Raw genomic sequence first — 19,708 nt, 5'->3', positions numbered from 1 at the left:
GTTAAGACTAAAAACTGGGTTCTACTATATAACGCGTTAAAATGAAAACGCCCAAACAGTCTATTGATCTCGACTATCGATACTATCTGTTTCTGTCATGTTACGATCAACGGTCAGGATTCGCGAATCTCTCACCGCATTCAAGATCGACCGTTTCAAAATTATTCTAAAATAGAAATATTATTTTAGGGTTTTCAGTATATATTTCCTCGTCTCTCGCCCAGGAGCTCGAAACAACTCCTTATTTTCCCTCACTTTCTCTCTCGTCGATCTCCATTTCCTCGGGAAAAAATATGGGAAAGGGTCCAGGTCTCTACTCCGACATCGGCAAGATAGCCAGAGGTGATTCATCTGTTTCTTTTATCTTTGCTTCATTCTTATGCTTTTTTTTCCCCTTTTTTCTTTTCTTACTCATGAATATGATGTTGTTGCTTTTCTTCTTCTTCTTGTTATTTCAGATCTTCTCTACAGGGATTACCAGAGTGACCACAAGTTCACTGTTACTACTTACACATCCTCTGGAGTCGTACGTCCCTCTCTCGATTTAATCAGTTGATGGAATTAGGGGTTTTGATTTCATTTTGTTTCTTTTCTTGAGAGTTCTGTTTGGTTGGCTAGAAAATCGAGGGAAGGAAGGGGAAGTGATTTGTGATGGTAGCAAGCTATGTCCTTTATCTTTAAAGGAATAAACATACACCTCATTTGTGCCAATAGTTGACTTTGGGTTATTTAAGTTGATTTTTCGGTTTGATAAAACCATGGAAAATGTGTGCACTTTCGATTTCATTTTAGGTTTTGGCTTTCGTTTTCTCCTTCTATTGGCAGCCCAATGGAGTATTGCTGTCTGTATGTTCCCGAGAAAATAGTGGGAAATAAAAGAAAATAAAATCTTTTGCTTGAAGTTTTGTTGGAATAGAGTTGAGATGGTGGTGTTTTTGTCGTACTCAAAATTTGGAAATTTTGTGGTGAAGTTTTGATTTCTCTCTCAAGATATTTGATCATTGAGTATATCTGGAATATGATAAGGCTTGCAGATGATTTTTTTATTTTATTTTATTTATTTTTTAATTTGATGTCTCTTCTAGTTTTTGGTGGGTTGTGGGCTGTGGGAATTGAGGCAAAGGTTGCTCAATTGCACAAGCTGTAGGCTCTAGGAAAGCAAATTGGTTTGTGAAAGTGATTTTTATCTGTAGATGTATGGTTCCTGTTTTGTTTTCAAAGGTATGAAAATTGCTTTTAAAATGCTAACCAAACACTATTTTTCTCCGTTTTCTTTATTTATTTTCTATTATTTTTGCTCCTTAGGACATACTGACATTGAGCTATATGATTTTCCTTCTATTTGGCACATAGATTAATCAGTCATATTGAAGTTAAAAATGGTTAGTGCGTTTTGGGTTTTCTTTGATTTTGTTGGCACATTATTAATTATATGCTACCAGTGTGTTAAGCATTTGCAAGGTTGATTCAGCATGACCATTGTTTCCACTTTGCACTGGTTTGTTATGCTGTGCTTGGTTTCTTTGTTTTCTTGGTGTACTGTTATATTTAGAAACGTTATCATGGTGCTTGGGAAGTAGTGTAGAACATATATGAACATTCCTACTCTGAAGTGTTATACTGGGTAAATGTTAATTACAAGGCTACCATTGTGCGGTGAGGCAAGGTGTCTGATACAGCAACCTTCAATCATTGAGCTGCAGATAGCATATAACTATATCCTCTAAAACAAATGGTATCCATTCATGCGCTTTTTGGTAATAACTTAAAGTTTATATTCATATCCTTACAGATCAGAATGTATTGCAAATATAAATTTTGTGTGAGTGATATTGGATGCTTCTAATTTTAGCTTTGCATATTAGATTTTGACCTTTCAAGTCACAAATTTCAGGCCATTACTTCATCAGGAACTAAGAAAGGTGAGCTTTTTATTGCGGATGTGAATACCCAGTTGAAGAACAAGAACATAACAACAGATGTGAAAGTTGATACAAACTCTAATGTAAGTAATAAAAGCTTATTAGTGATGGCAATGATTTTAATGATTTTATTTTTCTGCCACTCCATAATTTGATACCATCTGACTTATATATTAGGTTTTATGTCAGCCATGAAAATGCCTTGTCTGGTTACCCATTTTTGTTTTTGGATCCAATAAATATTTTTATCCTTATCATATGCATTATATTTTGCTTAAAACATTGGAGAATAGTGGTGTCTCGGCAAGTATAAGAAAAACTTGCAGATACAATCAACTATTCAGGAGTTTGAAATTGTTTTATTTTCCGAGGTCTGATCAGCAGGCAAAAATGTGGCAAAATGACCTTTGCCAGTTTTTTCTTAATTATTTAGCTATGATGTTTTGGCTAATATTTTTCATGCCAATGTGTAGCTTTTTACGACAATTACTGTTGATGAACCTGCACCTGGACTCAAGACGATATTTAGCTTTATCATTCCTGATCAGAGATCTGGTAAGGTAAGAAACATTGCAATCCTTACCCATCTTTGCAGCTTGTTCTCTGTGAATTACTGGTTTGTCTAGTGAATAGAGGCATGTTTTCTTTGCCCTTGTGCAAATTTATCTCATCATGTTGGAACATCATATTCTTTTAGAAATGGACATTTAAGGCTCGCCTTTGATTGGATTTATGGTGACTGTGTTTACAGGTGGAACTCCAGTACTTGCATGAGTATGCTGGAATAAGCACTAGCATTGGATTGACTGCAAATCCAATTGTGAACTTCTCTGGTGTGGTTGGGAACAATACTCTCTCTCTTGGGACTGATCTCTCGTTTGACACTGCCACTGGGAACTTCACCAAATGCAATGCAGGCCTGGGTTTCTCCAATGCTGACCTCATTGCTGCCTTGACTTTGTGAGTAGTTCCTTCTGGAAAAATGTTTTTATTTTATTTTTTAATTTATCTTATTCATTCATTGCTTCCTTGCTAGCCCTCACTTAATACTTTTTATTTGGAAAATTCTATGGTACCATGGAGGTGCTATACCCCAAAAAACTTGGATCCGTTTGATGTTTGTGATTTCAATGCCCAGAATTAATTCAGTCTCATTCTACAGTCCAGATAATGGATAAAACTCTTTCTGTATCAAGGTTATTTGAAATATCTATGCCTTAATCTTTGAAATATTGGCTGGGTGGAAACATCAAAAGTACTCCAGTAAATAATCTTAACAAAAACTAAAAAATGTTATAGTTACACAGTCTTTAAGTATATGCTGGATGGAAGTATTCAAATATCCTATTAAATCGTCAAAAAGGAACAAGAATGGGGTGGGACTATGTTAATATTTGTATGGTTTCTGTATGCTCATGCATATGTATGTATTTATGTGCTTCCTCTGTTTGATGAGGTTTCTTGATAATGCAGGAATGACAAGGGTGACACACTTAATGCTTCATACTACCACACTGTAAGCCCACTGACTAACACAGCTGTTGGTGCGGAGCTGAGCCATTGCTTTTCTACCAATGAAAACACTCTTACCATTGGCACACAGCATGCCCTGGACCCCTTAACCAAGGTGAAGGCTCGGGCTAATAACAGTGGAAAGGTAAGTGCTCTAATCCAGCATGAGTGGCGCCCAAAATCTCTCTTCACTATATCAGGAGAAGTGGATGCCAGGGCGGTTGAGAAAAGTGCAAAGATTGGACTGGCCTTGGCTCTAAAGCCATAGATTAAGCCCTTAACTTGGTGTATGTGGAAGGTTGGCCTTGTTTATGGCAGAGAGCAATAAGGTAGGTAGAATGAATGACCTTTAGACAGTTTCCCTTTTTCCTGGTGAAACTTTTTTTGGTCTATTAATGGGGCCCTATTTATTTCTTTGGATTTGGTGGTTATGGGTTGTAAAAAATAATTGTTGCTGGTGGAATGGACCAACGGTCGTCATTTTCCAGTTCAAAGCTCATTATCCTCCTTCACAACTGAAATTGAACTGTAAGGAGGATAGTTTACTTTCAGCAAAAAATTCTTATGAATTTTGGTTCGACAGTGTGTGTTGTTTCCTTTTTGGCTTGAATACCACTTATATGCTGAACCTTTTATTCCCTTTTCCTAACTGATCTCATTCGAATGCAAAGAAATTTTAGGAACCTAGAAATGAGAGCTTTAACGGTCCTCTTATATTTTTATAACAATTAAAATACGTTTTCAGGTAATATCTTATGTCAAGGACAATCATTTTGAAAATTACTTGTTTGTCAAAAAGTTATCAAATGTTATGGAAAATAGTTTTTTTTTTTTTTTAAACAAAAAATAATTCTCAAATAGGCTCCTAGTTTCCTTTCGGTTAAAAAGCGACATTTGGGGTAGTAGTTTGGTGTGGCAACCGTAGGTCCTCATCCGTTAATATGTTTACATCCGGTTATCCGTGTCTATGGATGGAAATGTATCAGCTGGCTAAGTAGGGAGAAAAAAAAAAATACTGAGAGGTGATTTTATATGTTTGGTTTATTAGAAAAAAAAAACTATAATATATATATAATTAAAATTAATTATAAGTTTATGTGTAATTAAATTATTTAATTTTAATAGAAAAATATTAATTTATTAATGTTAAATTTATTTATTATTACTTTTTAAAATTCTCTCTTTGTTTTTCAGTATTTTTCTTTAAATTTTTCTAGAACTAGTTTGGAAATGCTTAGTCAGATTTGTGTTTTCGATATAGGCATGGTGTGCAGTTCCCCATGCCAAATCGTTTCGGGACTGCTTTGTCGCCACTTTTCCCCAAACCCAATAAAGAATGGTATGGTACTTGGTACAAGCCCTACCGCTGCCTGTTAAAAGCTGGATGCAGTATTACCTTGTGCCTTTTTGTCTAAATCAGAATTGCAACGGCCGCTGCAAAATTTGCGACTTTTTGTGAATATTTCAATAATTTAATCCATTCACCCAATCTCATAAAATTTCCTTCCCATTTTTTTCTTTGTAATTTTGGAGTCTTATGCAAATCAGTAAAAGAAACAAAAATTGTATAATTGCGGTGCAGCACTAAAGTCATTGCTTTGATCCGTGAGACAAATAGCCACTAATAGGCCCTAACCATATAAACTCAGAAAACAATATGGTATTTGCCAAATGCCAAGAACCTGAGACAGATCCAGCATTTAATTTGTTTTCAACAGACTATTGCGGCACTTGCGCTAGTCAGAACAAATAGTAACCCAACAGTACATCACAAAGGAATCCGGTTTCCAATCCTACATATTTATATAAACATCTTTACCACAATGCCCTAACCACATGGAACATCACCCTTCTCCATTATTTACTGCTTACACACATTTTCTCCTACAGTATTCAATTACAACCTAGAATAGAAAGCAAAGTAAAAGCAAGCTTCAGACAATAGCAGTATAGCACACTAATCTTTAGGCATACCATTGGAACTAAACAAGGGCCATGGGATTAAATGATTAAATTTAATGCTAATGTTTTGCTGTCTCAGCCTGAAGGAGACCTTCCCTAATTTGTGAAGCAATGTCTCCCACAGCACCTGGCCCATGTGGGATGAAAACAGACGAAGCCTTTGAGGATGCACCTATATCCTTCAATGTGTCAAAGTACTGGGTCACCAGAATCATGTCCATGACATCCTTTGATGAAGTCCCTGGCACATTCACAGAGAAGGCAAGAACACTGTCCCTAAGCCCATCTACAATGGCCTGGCGCTGCCGAGCTATGCCAAGCCCAGCCAGGTACTTGGATTCTGCATCTCCCTCAGCTCGCTTTATCTGCAATATCTTCTCAGCTTCGGCCTTCTCAGTAGCAGCCAACCTCATTCTAGAAGCTATTTTACAGCAAAGAACCATAAATCAATTTAATAGACAAAGGATAAGCTGAATGTTGGTTGACCAATGTGGGTTGATGCAAGATGAAGCCCTTATCTTTGTAGGGAGCCAAACTTGACATGATATGAATTAAATGTGGGAAGAGCTTTAAATTGATTACAATCACAAGTTTCAAATTAAGCAATGGCTTCTCGCCAGCTTATCTGAAAAAGCAGACTCATTCCACCTTCCAAAGGCTCCTTCGCATGTACGGACAAGAAACAGGTAAAACCTTTTCAGATATTAAATTTTAGATAATTGGATCGTTGTATAAGGAAATTAAGCCATGCCAATTCTTCTTTTGGGGGGAATAAGTCAAAAAACAAATTACATAATTCAGCCCTTTTTTTCCTAATCTGTGACTGTAAGAACAAAATACCTGCATTTATCTCATTCATTGCTCTTTTCACATGCTCATCTGGTTCGATATCCACAATAAGTGTTTGAACTATCTCGAATCCATAAGCTGACATTGCCTATGCATCACCAAAAGAATGTTAAATCAGATGATAAATTTAAATTAATGCCAAACCAAGATACCTGAACACCAAGATACCTTTTCAAGTTCCTCTTCCACAGCTTTCGCTATTTCATTCTTCTGTTCAAAGGTTGAATCCAGGTCTAACTTCGGAACACTAGCTCTAATTACTAAAGCAATAATACAACTGCATTAATACTATGCAAACAGTTCCTTCAGCAAGCCATAATTACAATAAATATGTAGACTAAAACTAGTGCCCTCTGAAGTAATTTATAGAGTGACAACTTAGTATAAACAACCATTAGTTGTGATCAAATCCAATCAATCACATCTTTAGGACTTTGTAGTCAGTTGCATTGATGTTCTCAATTTTTCCTTCATGCTGGTTGTCCCAATATACTCATTTTGAAATCTGAAAGTTAATTCTGTGCTAAGGAGCAATTCTAAGAGGTCTTTCAGAAGGTTTTATCGAAAAATAACTGAGCTCAAAACCACAAGAATCTGAAACAATGGAAAATTCAATCTTTTTCAATTAGACAGGACATAGCTAGAGCTTGGTATGGATGGATGCTCAATTGTCTATAGAGAACAGATCAAGTAAAAAAAAAAACAGGATTAAGGTTTTGAAAATTTTGCTACAAGCTTAAGATTCAGGTCCATACCATCAAAGACGTAGGCTTGGATCTGTGCTCTGGTGTTGCTGAGCTTATAGAAAGCATCAGATGCCTTTTCTGCTAAGGCTCGATATTGAATAGATGCAACAACAGTAACAAAAACATTATCCTGAAGAAAAACCATGAATCAGAATCTACTAATTAATTGCACTATAAACATCTAAGCTGTTTAAAATTAAAGAAAGTTAAAGAATGGTGCCAAAATCAGCAGACTTTAGTTTGCCTAAATCCAGTTACTATTGAAGTAAAAATGCAACAAAAACATTATCCTTAGTTTTCGTTTCACATCGAACATCTAGCTGCTGCACACGCAATGAAAGATGACCAGCTAACTGGCTCCCAAGACACCATGGCAAACAATGGCAACCAGGTTCAAGCACCTCATCAAACTTTCCAAATTGTTCTTTGATAGCTACATTAGACTGGTCCACTTGAATACAACAAAAAGCTTGTCCCATTGTAAAGATTCTACAAGGTAAATGAAGGCTATGAAGATCAGGTACATCCTTAGAGAAGATCATCCAAACTAATATACACTTGATGAGCTGTATAGCCCTGATGGGGGGCTATTGTCTTTCCACAAAGATAATACAACAAGATAATACAAGAACTTTCAACACAAATATTGAAAATAAGAAGACAAAACTATACGGGAACCTTTCAACACAAATCTTAAAAATAAAAATGCAAAACTTTGAATGCAAATCTGTTGCTACATTGCAGCTGCTTGTAGTCAAAGGTTGCTTTAGGAAATGCCTTCAAGGAGAATGGCACTCATGGACATCCAGAGTGTTCCCAGAGAGAGAGAGAGAGAGAGAGAGAGAGAGAGAGAGATAGAGATAGAGATTTGCAACGTGAAATATAGGTGTTGTAGGGGTAAATTTCTGGTAAAAAATCTACAAGATTTGTACAAAGTAATGTTCTCCAGTAGTAGTTTTACATCTGTTGAACTTGAATCCTATTTATTGAGGGGTATAACAACCTGATCCCTACACAGGAAATATCTCATATTTTGATAAAGGCAAATGACATCAGTCAAATACTGTCACTGCTAATGGTATTAATGTGTTCATTGTCCAAGTGTATAGGTTTTCATGGTCACGAATATCTCATGCACAAATCAAGTATGCTTACATTCCCAAGAAGCTAGTTAAGGATCAATTTAAGAAGGCAATATTGGTCCTTTTATGTACAGTTTGGTGGGGGTACAACTAATGAGAATGACAAAGACCTTACCTAAGTGATAGAGGACCATGTTATACCTTGTTTTTTTATTGAAAATAACTTCAAGTTCTTAAAAGGTTAAAAAACTAAACCGAGAATTTTTTTGGGCTTCAAAATTACTCTTAAAGATTGATTTAAGTCCTTAAAAGATGGTACGCACATTTAAGAGGCTTTAGGGCATGGTTCTAACTCATGGTATTGGTCAAGAGGTCTCGAGGTGCTCGGTCTTGGCATCTCAAATCAGCATTCAGTGATATGCAAAATATGCTAGTTTGAAAACACAAAAAATTCTAAAAATATCATAAAAATAAATACAATTGAATAAACTAAAAAAATAATAAAATAAACTTCTACTTCATGTAACATTTAAAGTTGCAAATAAAATTTTTTATTAGTTTTATTTTTAATTGAATTAGCATATTTAAAAAATGAATATGTTTTTTAATGCCTATATCCATTTCCAATTTTTATATCAATATTTATATCTCATTTATTTCATATAAGCCCATATACCTCCTACTCATTTTATATGAATGCAAATTTTCATCAAATACCCATTGCCCATTTAAAAACAGATACTGATCATCCATAAACTAAATTCCAATCACATACCTACTACCATTACCCATTTAGGACCAAATACCCGTTCTCATTCCCTACACGAATACCATTTTGTCTCTCCATTTCATCTCTAAAGTTTAAACTGAAGATGAATCAGCCATGAATGAAGATGCAAATACCAAAGTGTGAATTAAATCAATCATGGATGAAGATGTAAATGAAGGGTCCCAGAGACCCAAACATACTCCTCTCTCTCTCTCTGTCCTTGCAATCTTCTTCATTTCACAGCTTTTCTTCCCCTCCTTTCCATCACCCTTCACTTTGACATCACCACCTTCTTCATCAGTTGGATTACTTACTCTCAGCATCGTCTACAAGTCATCTTGAAATTGTCATGCAAATCATTCTAAGACTACACATTCATCTCCTCTTATTCAAACAAGTTGTTTTGTGAGTCAACAAAATAATCAACTCAACTCAGTCAAGTAGTGGGTATGGTCAAGGTAGATAAAACTCAATCAAGTCATACTACTCTCAGACGAGATTTAAAAAAAAAAGTAGGGTATTAAAAAAATTCTCAAAATGAAGCCTAAAGAGGTAGCAAAAACACTGCTACAACTCGTGTGGTTGAACCTAGTTGACCTATTGAAACTTGAAAATCATGGAAAAATGCTGCTGCCTACCATGTAGGCGACCATGTGGTTGACCTATTGTGTATGTGGTAGAACTCATCAGTAGGTTTTCCGTCCAACGGTTATCTACAATTCATTTCGTCGACCTTATGATTGGCACCGTCTGGGAAGCCTGTGATTGTGTATGTGGTAGAACTCATCAGTAGGTTTTCCGTCCAACGGTTATCTACAGTTCATTTCGTCGACCTTATGATTGGCACTTTCTGGGAAGCCTGTGTCTAACAGTTAGTTTAATCCCAAAAGGTATATATATGAAGCCTAAGAGACATTTATTACTTACTAAACCCTTGCATATCATTTGTACTCCATTGAATATCCTCTTTAAAAATTTCTAGAATGCTCTTAGATTGAATTTGCTTGCTCTCATTAAAAACACTTCTGTCCACCTACTCTTCAAGAGACTTTTCCTGTACCTTTTGTTAGAGCAACTCCATACCCGCATGTGGAGAGACACATAAGTACACACAAACACATAGATAAATAAAACCATAAACAACCTCTTTTAGGCTTAATAAGGTGGGGAAATAAACATGTAGTGGGGTTCCAATACTTGAACTTTAGTCAAACAAGGCATTGATACCATGGTAGACAACTAATTTTCATAAAAGCTTAGGCTTGTAGGATTTGAGCCCATAATGTATATCATACACTCCAAACTTTTTACTCATTGTACTCTTTTGAGGTTGTGTAGAAGGTATGTTTATAATATTTTCAATCTTGTAAAGGTTCAATAGAACCTAAGAAATCCAATGTAAAGGAGGATAAGAAAAGTCATGCTTGAGAAGACTCTTTGGATTTAGTGGATAACCTCAATGCTTGTGGAGGAGTTAAGGGGTTGTGGATGTAGGTGGGTTGGGCCAAACCACATTAAAAATCATTGTTTTCATTTTCTCTATCATTTATCTCTTTACTTTCAGCATTTCATATTACTTAGAGTTCATTTTCATATCTATGGCTTGCAAATTCCTAGAATTCTAAAAAGAAACTATCACCCCAATTCAAGAACACCATCACAATGGCCTAAAGCCATTTTATCCATTGGAACCATATCAAACCCTAGATCAATGACTTGTCACAACACTTTCTAGTTCATCTCAGATAGAAAAGAAACAGCCAAGCAAAATATAAACATCCTATTAAACAAAACAAAATATAGATCAAATCTTCAAAAACTCAAATGTTTCAAGATACAAGATAGATTTTCTTCAACTGCATGATTTTGGCTGTTTTGGACTTGGAAAAAAGACCAAGTACGAAAACTGACAAAAGGATTTGGTTCATTGCCATTTTAATCTGGGAGCAGAAAATTACGTCCAGAAAAATTGATATATATATGCCTTTCCAAGACACCCTTATTTAAAAACCACAAAATATTTTCAAATGAGCTACCCTGAATAATTAACTTTTCTAAGTTCTTTTAGAATAAACAAAAAGCTCCATGAGAAGGAACAACTTCTCAGTAGGTGATGTTGAGAAGCTGGCACCTGAATTTGATTCAGGAGACAGATATTCATTCATACACAAGATGGATTTTTTAAACTATTTCATTGTCATAGAGAGCCCATTATTGTACAGGCTCCCGACCAAGCAGTGATTCCTTTTCCCAGACAACTTCTCAGTTTTCATTTTGCAACAAACAACCCATAACACTTGCATGCCCATTCACAATATTAGAAATGATTAAGCAAACAAGGAAAAGAAAAAAAGAAGGAAAAGGAACAAAAAGAAGGTTAGCAGTTTATTTCATGCAATTCTAATGGAATCAAACATCAACTAATGATGCCAATGTAATCTTGCAAACAAAAATATAAAGAAGGGTAGCTGTTACTGTCATACTGACCAAAGATTTAACAAGGTTTAAAATGGCTATAGTACAGTAATGGTTGCAGAAAAAGACAGGGTACACCATGACAACACCATATCTAAATTAGTTCATGCCAGACCTGGAAGTAGATATTCCCTAGACACCTATCACCATTAAGGATCCTAATTCTTAATGACACAAATACAACTAAGGACTTGATACCAGGTGGAACAAATGATCATTATTCATGAATATACAAAGTATGTACATTAGCACAATGTTGACAGGAGCAGAGGTCAACATCACATTCCCAAAAGGAACAGCTCCGACTTTGTCTCTTCCTTTATCGTATATATACACATTAGCCTGGCATGTGGAACTCATATAAAATTGCATTAAGTTGTTTTTAAGTAACACATGTGGAACTCATATAAAATTGCATTAAGTTGTTTTTAAGTAACAACTCGACAGCAATAAACACTTAATTGTTCAAAGTTTGCTGCAATAAGGTTCAAAAAGAATATGAATATGCCTAAAGGAAGAAAATAAGACAACACAAAAAGAGCTGTCCTCTGGTTCAGATCCATAGAAGGGTAATTGCAACAAGAAAATAACATAAGATAAATAGGTCAACAAACCAAATAAAATGAGAAATCATTTTCAGTGATGAATTGGTCAAATACCGTATGCTCTTAAAACTCTCTCATACAATTAATAAACTAAAATTTTTTAGTAGTTTATGCAAGTAGTAACTAAAACAAAAAAACACTCAGAAAAAACATATAGAAATATATCATACAATTCAATTCAATGTCAAGATAATCACGAAAAGCACGATATAAATAAAAGAAAAGTGAAAAAAAAGGATAAAAATTCAATTAAAAATACTCATAAATTACTTTTTCCGAAGCTTCTATAATTAAAAGAAAAATTATGTCATAAAATGGAAAAGAAATGGCGCAGAATTGGAACCGAACTCAAGAAATTCATGCAACAATACACGGAATTAAATCCAATAATCAGATTGTCACTTTTAAATTGATCCACAGCTCCTGATCCTATACTCCAACCCAATCCTCCCCTTTCACTGTCGCTAATAGATCGCGTCATATTAATACAACCGATTTCTCAAAATATAAGGTACCAAGCGTTAAAAGTAAAGCAACGTTTGGTTGCTAGGAAAGGGAGGAAAATAATTTTCTTAGTGAGAAAAAAAAAAAAAAAAAAAAGAGAATAAATCTCGGAAACAGGCAAGGTTTCATTATTTTCCGATACAATTTCTCGGCAACCAAACAGTAAAAGCATTTGTTCATAAAATCTAGGAAGATCACAGCGATTAAGAGAAAATGTCTCAATTACCTTAAGAGTCTATGGAACCCCGATCCGCTACAGAGGGAGCGATGAGGAGAAGAAGAGAATTGAGAGCAGAGAGGAAGGGTGGTAATATATAAGGGCGATAGAGAGAGACCGATAAGATATTTGTGAGCTTGGAAGCGAGAATGGCACAATGCCAAGAAACTTCTAAAATATGGGGCATTCGGTCCCCTCTTTCAAGGTATTTTCCAGGGTATCACGGTGTGGTCATTTCCTAATAATATCACACGCGTTTTCTTCTTTTTGGGTAAAATGTTCCTTTCCTTTCTCGTAGAAAGCATAAATCTGTTGTGTCGCAGTATGGTTTCAATAATTTTGAAATTATTTATTAAAATATATCCTCTTTTAAACTATTTCTAAATCTACGACCATGTTAAGGAATTCAAATTCAAATTGAATTTTGAAATTACTCTTTCAGAAAGACAGCTTTCTTATTTACTTTTTAAACTAAAATAATTATATTTATAAATCATTTAAAAGCGTTTCGATTTTAAAAAATATTTTTAATATTTTTAATATTCTATACGTTAAAAAAACCAGAACGCTTTCATTTCCTTAGTAGAAATGATTTATAGATTCTGAACAACTAGAATACCTGCACCTAATAAAATAGCAATTACAATCACGAAGTAATAAGTATTTAGTTATGAACTTGGAAACCTCTTATTTATCAAATGTTGGCCGTCTTCTACACTAGATATATCATATGACCCTTTTAGCGTGTTAATAGAATATTTATATCGCCCTTTGATAGGAATAGAATTCAAAATGGAATTGTTTTTATTCAACCATCTCTTTCTTGAGTTACCTACTTGAATTGTCTATTTTGAATATCAACTAATCACATTCACATACTCATGAAAAAATAATTATAAAATAAAAACTCTTTAAAAATAATTTAAGTTTTATGTACTATGAGTAAAATGTAATACCTAGGATGGTTAAAAGTTAGTAATACTTTTGATAAAAAAGTGTAGAAATGTTAATTATTTTTAGATAATTACTTAAAATTTATATTTTATAAACTTGAATTTCTATTTTAAAGTATTAAATATTCCAATTACAACAATAATACTAAATATGAATATTATATTGTTTAAAATAACAAAAATGTTTAATAAGTGGAGCATAGAGGGGGAAAATAGGATGTAAAGGTGAGGAAAAATATCTTGTTGAAAATGGAGATTTCCAAGTGAGATGATAAGAAAAAGACAGCTTTCAAACCAATGGAAAAATCTTGTAAAAAAATAAGACTTCGTTGTCCAAATGCAATAAGGTAATAGAAACTAATTATTTTTTAAAATAAAAATTATTATGGTATATATCTACCATACTTAAAATATAAATATTTAATAAATAAGTTTATTAGTTAAGATTAGTGAAAATATAAATATTAGTTAAAATTAATGAGAGTAAATATATTGGATTGATGATTTAAAATAAATTTAAATTAATTTTATTAAATAATTTTAATACTTAAAATAAAAATTAAATAATAAATTTTAAGTTAAAAAATTAAAAATAATTTAACTTTAATTATTAAATAATGAATAGTTTTGTTTTGAAAGCTTTCTCAGTCAAACTTTCGTGCCCATTATATTTTTAAAAATTATTTTAAAAAAATCATATGGAAGGAGCACTTGAAATAGGTGGACACTGGACAGGGACACGTGATGGACTTATTCAGAAAGCGGAAGGCACTAAATATTAAATCCAATCAGAACACGACAAAGACGGGGTTAGTAGGATTTCGATGATTGACTAAAAATGGGGGCGTCACTATCCAACCAGGGCACGCTAATTAGGACCCATCAGGGAACAATCAAGCTCCCTTGTCCTTCCGGATAAGCCCACCACGTCTCTGTAGGCTTAGCCCTGATCCGTCTCCACGCAATTTCTGTTCTCAAGTCATTGTTTAAAATTTTAAAATGTGAGATAGTAAAAAAGAATTTGAAATCTCATTTTTTAAAATCATTACGTTTTTAATGTAAGCCTATAAAAGTTAATATTATTTTTAGTTTTCAAATTGAATATTTTAATTTTTCTATTCATTTTTAAAATATTTAGAAATCAAAGGAAAGATTCAAAAAATTAACTTTATCATTATTTTATTTTATTTTTAATTTTATCTTAAAAATAATAATCTACTTTAATAATATTAAATTTTTTAAAATTTGAAAACAAATTACAACGAGATAATCTATTGAAGATTGGAGACAACTTGATAAGTTGAGTGAGTTGTTAAATTTGAAAACAAATTACAAACGAGATAACCTATTGAAGGGCTAAGATTATTCTTGGCGGTTGTGGTCGAGCTTACAAGGTGGAGATAATAAAGACTTGGATCTTCGAAGGATTGAAATAAAAGATAGTCTTCCATTGAAAGAGGTGGAGGGATGCAAAGAAGAAAGTATGAGATGCCTAGGCAGTAGAGGACATGACATTTGATAAGAGTACTTTTGTCTATCATATCTCATGTTCTTATTAGAAATTATGCAAAATATGTAGCTTTCAGAACCATTATCCTTATTAGCAATTATGCAAAATATGCAACTTTTAGAGCCATTATTAGGTTCATCTACCTTTAAAACATAATTGTCCATTTTTTAAAACGGAAAAATCATGCTTTCATACACAATTTTTTTTTTAAATAACATTTTTAAGAAGTTTCATACATGCATTTTGGAAAAAATAATCATCTAAACATGCACTCTAATAGAGTAAAGCATCAAAGTCCCAAAATTACCCTTTCTATCCATCTCTCCTTCTCCCGCCAACTACATTCTTACGTGATCTTACTTGTTTTGTTTCTCTAGGTTATTGGGATTAAGTTAGATGATGAGGAACATTTATATGAGAGCAAGCATGATTTTTTTTTTTAGATATAGATTTATTATTAGTTAAGTCCATGATAGTTGGTATGCTATTGAGTGTTTTTGTCATTGTCATTTGAAAGCATGTTTTTTAGATTTAGATTTATTATTAGTTAACCATGATATTTAATATGTTATCGAGTGTTTTTACCATTGTTCTTTGAAAGCATGATTTTTTTTTCTTAGATTTAGATTTATTATTAGTTAAATCCATGATATTTGATACGTTATCGAGTGTTTTTGTCATTGTTATTTGAAAGTATGATTTATTTTATTTTATATTTTTTAAGATTTAGATTTATTATTAGTGAAATCCATGATATTTGACATGCTATTGAATGTTTTTACCATTGTTCAATGAAAGCGTGTTTTTGCCATTGATCTTTGAAAGCTTGCTTTTATTTATTTTTTAAGATTTAGATCTATTGTTAGTAAAGTCTTTGATATTTGATATGCTACTAGATTTTTGCCATTAATATTTGAAAACATGTTTATTTTTAATATTTGATTTCCTTGTTAAAATTCGTTTTTACTTATTTATATTTGAAAGCATGTCAATTATTCTTAAAATCTAGTATTCTTGCTAAAATTGGATAATATATGTTTAATTATTTATCTTTGAGAGCTCACTTTTTTAGAAAAAGCTTTTTAAAATTAGCATTTTGAGTTGAGTCAAAATTTATTTTACAAAAAAAAAAAAATAATAATAATAACAAATTTACACCATTATGGATGAGGCTCCTTGATGGCTAATGAAGGGTAGCCAAAAAGTGGATCCAAGTAAGCATTTCTTTTGTTTTCTTTAATCACTTCAAGTTAGAAACTTAAAAATCCTTTTTGTGTATATTGATTGCGATATATTAATTCACTTAGTTCTTTTTGCTTCCTCTAAAAATTGTTTTCAAAAGAGTTTAAACCATCTAAAAACTTTGAAAGAAATCCATTCTAGGTTTAGGGCAAAGATCTCACTTTCTTTAAAAAAAAACCATGCAACTCATTTCATCCAAGTTGCATTCTCTCTTTTTTTGGTTTTCCAAAACTTTGTTTTTTTTTTTATTCACATAGGTTTAAACCTATGCTCCCAAGCTAACAAGAGTATCCTTGGCTTGGGTGAATCTTTTCATTCGAGGTTGAGAAATTTTGTAATAAATTATTTTGATACAATAAATATAAATAATTTTTTTTTTTTGAAATTGAGAAAATAAGTTGACTTTTTTTTTAAATAAATAAATTTAAATCATTAATTCAAAATCATTCTTTATAAAATCCTTGAAATTTCTTGAAAACCATTTTTTAATTCCTTTTTTTAGTTCAAGAAATCATTTTTGCATAATTATTTTATTATTTATTTTGTGTATTTTTGTAATTAGATTTCATCATTTTTTTATATATATATATTGATTTTCACTATAACTTGTACATACTCATTTGCTTGATTATTTTTCTTGGTATCCATAATTAATTAGTTAATTGCTATAATTGTCTTAATTTGTTTAGTAGAGACCGTATGTATATGGGCTTAGAGGAGTGTTACAGCTTACCACCGTACCTTCCTAATAGGTAACCTGACCCTCGAACTCAGACTCGATTTTTTATAGACCTATTTTTCTTTCAGTAGTTATACTTAGGTTTTTCTTTTTTATTTTGTTTTTCCCTTAAAAAATAAAACAAAAATAAGTGGTGACTCCAAGTCTTTTTCTAAAAATCAAGTTTTCATCAAAGAAATAAAAAAGCGAGTTTCGCCATTGAGTGGGAATGCATCGAGTGAAATGCGAGGTCCACACTTATTAATAAGTTAATTTTTTAAAATAATAAATGAGACTTTTTTTTTTTTTTTTAAATAAAAACTACTTTTCCAATAGATAAGTCATTTTATTTTTGCAAAATTAGAAGACCTTTTCCTTAAAAGTATAATATCTTTTTTAATAAATGTGATATTTTTTTTTAAAGTGAAAAATTACTTCCTTTTAAATAAATGGGAATCAGCTTTTTTTTTTTTAATAAAATTGAAATTCATGCTTTTAATAAAATTCAAATCTTGTTTTCTCATTGAGAAATCAAAAATTGATTTAATTTATTTGTGTAAATTGTAATCATTCTTTTTATGTATAAATTTCAGTTATTCTTTCAACAATAAAATTCAAACCTTTATATATAAGGATAGTAAAAAAATTTAAAATTTTCTTGAAGCATTTTTTTCTAACAAAATTGTATTTTTTTTTATATAAAATTTTGATTGAAATATATATATTTTTTATAAATAACATAAATAAATCCCCTTTGAATACTTTTAATAAAGACAAGTAAAAAAAAAATTAGATAAACTTGTAAAGCAAAAATTCTTTTTTTCAAGTAAAATTTGTAAAAAGATATTCTTTTAGTAAAAGTTAAGTAAAATTCTTTTTTAGATAAACCTATAGGTTGTTTTTTTTTTAAAGGAGAAATTCTTTTTTCTAAAGTCAAAGTAAATTTTTTTTTTGATAAGCTTGTAAATTTTTTATTTTTTATTTTTTAAGGGGAAAAATCATTTTTTTTTAAAAAATAAAATAGTAAAAGAAAAAAGTTATTTTAAATAAAATTTAAGCAATTTTTTTAGATAAAATGGTGAAAATATTTTTTTTTTATAAATAAAAGCAATATTTTCTTTCTTTTTTGAAAAATTATAAAAATTCCTTTTCTACAAAAATAATAAAATTGGAATAAAAGAATAAAATCATAATTTTTTGTTAACAAAGTTAGATAAAAATATTTTCTAATGTTTTTTTTTTTTAATTTTAAATAAATTTGAAACCCATAAAAAATGACAATGAATTTGAAATCTCCTTTCATAGAATCAAGATAATTTTTAAAATTCTTTTAACAAAAATTGAAAAAACCTTTCCTTAATTCAAACAAAAATAAAATCCTTTTTGTATATGAAATCAAATAATAAATCATTTTTTATAAATAAAAAAGTGATTGATCCTTAATTCAAACAAAAATAAAATCCTTTTTGTATATGAAATCAAATAATAAATCATTTTTTATAAATAAAAAAGTGATTGAAGTATCTTTTGTTAAAAAGGTCTTTTTTTTTAATTAAAAATCATTTTTAGTACTAAAATTGAATTGATTTTAATAGTTTTATAAATAAAATTGTAAAATTTTATTCTTTTTCTATATAAGGTAAATAAAAATCATTCTCGATCAATTTTTTTTATAAATAAAATTGATTTTAATAAATTCTTTTAACTTTCAGAATTACATTGATGCACACCAGAATTGATCATATACTTTCCTTACAAGAACAGTGATCTTGAAAGAGTGTGATTCTCCTATGAAGCTGTATAAGTAGTTTAAGTACTATAGTACAAGACTCCAACCCATAATGGCATATAAGGCAAACAAGAAGGCATGCAACTTGATTATCGTAGCATCAGCAGAGGTGGTAACGAAGAGTTAAAGGTAGTTTCATGGTCCAAACAGGCAAAATGATGGTCATGCCCGCATAATATTGAATCAAATCACTTGATAAATTGGAATTTTTTTTTTTAAATAAAGAAGTTGAAATAATTAATTTGAAATCCTATTTAATGTGAATAAACCCCTTGAAATTTATTAAAAATATGTTTAATCTTTGAAATAATTAAATTTTTCTTCCAATTAATTTAATAATTCAATTTGCATATTTTTTTGTTATTTATTTCATATATTCTTACATTCTGATTTTCATCTTGAATTATATATATAATTAATTAATTAATTATCATAATTCTTTCTTATTAGTTTAGTATAAACATTTTTAGGGTTTAAAATGGTGCTACCATATAATACCTTTCTAATAAGTAATGTGATGCCCTCTAAACTTGATTTTTGTAAACATGTGTTTTTTTTCAAAAATAAGAAGTTTAGGGTTTTTTTTTCTTATTCTATAATCATTTTAAAAATAAATAAAAATAAGTGACAATTCACTTTTTAAAAAATTAAATTTTCACAAAAAAAAGGTATTGCCTTTGAATACGGATGCACATAGAAAACACAAGTCCACAATTTTCCTTTAATTTTTTCGAAACCAAATATAAATATATATTTCTTTGACAATACTTTCTTAGAACCAAACATAATATACTTTATTTTAGTACAAAATTTTCACATTATAAATATCATCCTAGTACCACAGTTCTAAACT

At 31.2% G+C, this 19,708-nt stretch overlaps 2 protein-coding genes across 2 annotated transcripts; one reads left to right on the top strand and one right to left on the bottom strand.

Moving 5' to 3' along the window:
- Positions 1-225: 225 nt before the first annotated feature.
- LOC117923115 (mitochondrial outer membrane protein porin of 36 kDa) lies at positions 226-4,030 on the top strand. Its single transcript, XM_034841362.1, has 6 exons — positions 226-342; positions 459-526; positions 1,895-2,005; positions 2,396-2,482; positions 2,674-2,882; positions 3,396-4,030. Exons 1-6 carry the CDS (start codon positions 294-296, stop codon positions 3,700-3,702), a joined length of 831 nt encoding a protein of 276 aa, XP_034697253.1. The 5' UTR covers positions 226-293; the 3' UTR covers positions 3,703-4,030.
- Positions 4,031-5,074: 1,044 nt separating this feature from the next.
- On the bottom strand, positions 5,075-12,807 carry LOC117917234 (hypersensitive-induced response protein 2). The gene is made up of 6 exons (XM_034833439.1): positions 12,653-12,807; positions 7,282-7,480; positions 7,001-7,121; positions 6,414-6,505; positions 6,237-6,333; positions 5,075-5,817 (listed from the first exon to the last, which is right to left on the bottom strand). The coding sequence occupies exons 2-6, from the start codon at positions 7,468-7,470 to the stop codon at positions 5,456-5,458; spliced, it is 861 nt and encodes a 286-aa protein (XP_034689330.1). The 5' UTR covers positions 7,471-7,480; positions 12,653-12,807; the 3' UTR covers positions 5,075-5,455.
- Between the last annotated feature and the right edge of the window lie 6,901 nt (positions 12,808-19,708).

The sequence above is a fragment of the Vitis riparia genome, chromosome 1, assembly GCF_004353265.1.
Source record: "Vitis riparia cultivar Riparia Gloire de Montpellier isolate 1030 chromosome 1, EGFV_Vit.rip_1.0, whole genome shotgun sequence".
NCBI lineage: Eukaryota > Viridiplantae > Streptophyta > Magnoliopsida > Vitales > Vitaceae > Vitis > Vitis riparia.
The sequence above is the reverse complement of the archived record's forward strand: the minus strand, read 5'-3'. Positions and strand labels throughout refer to the sequence as shown.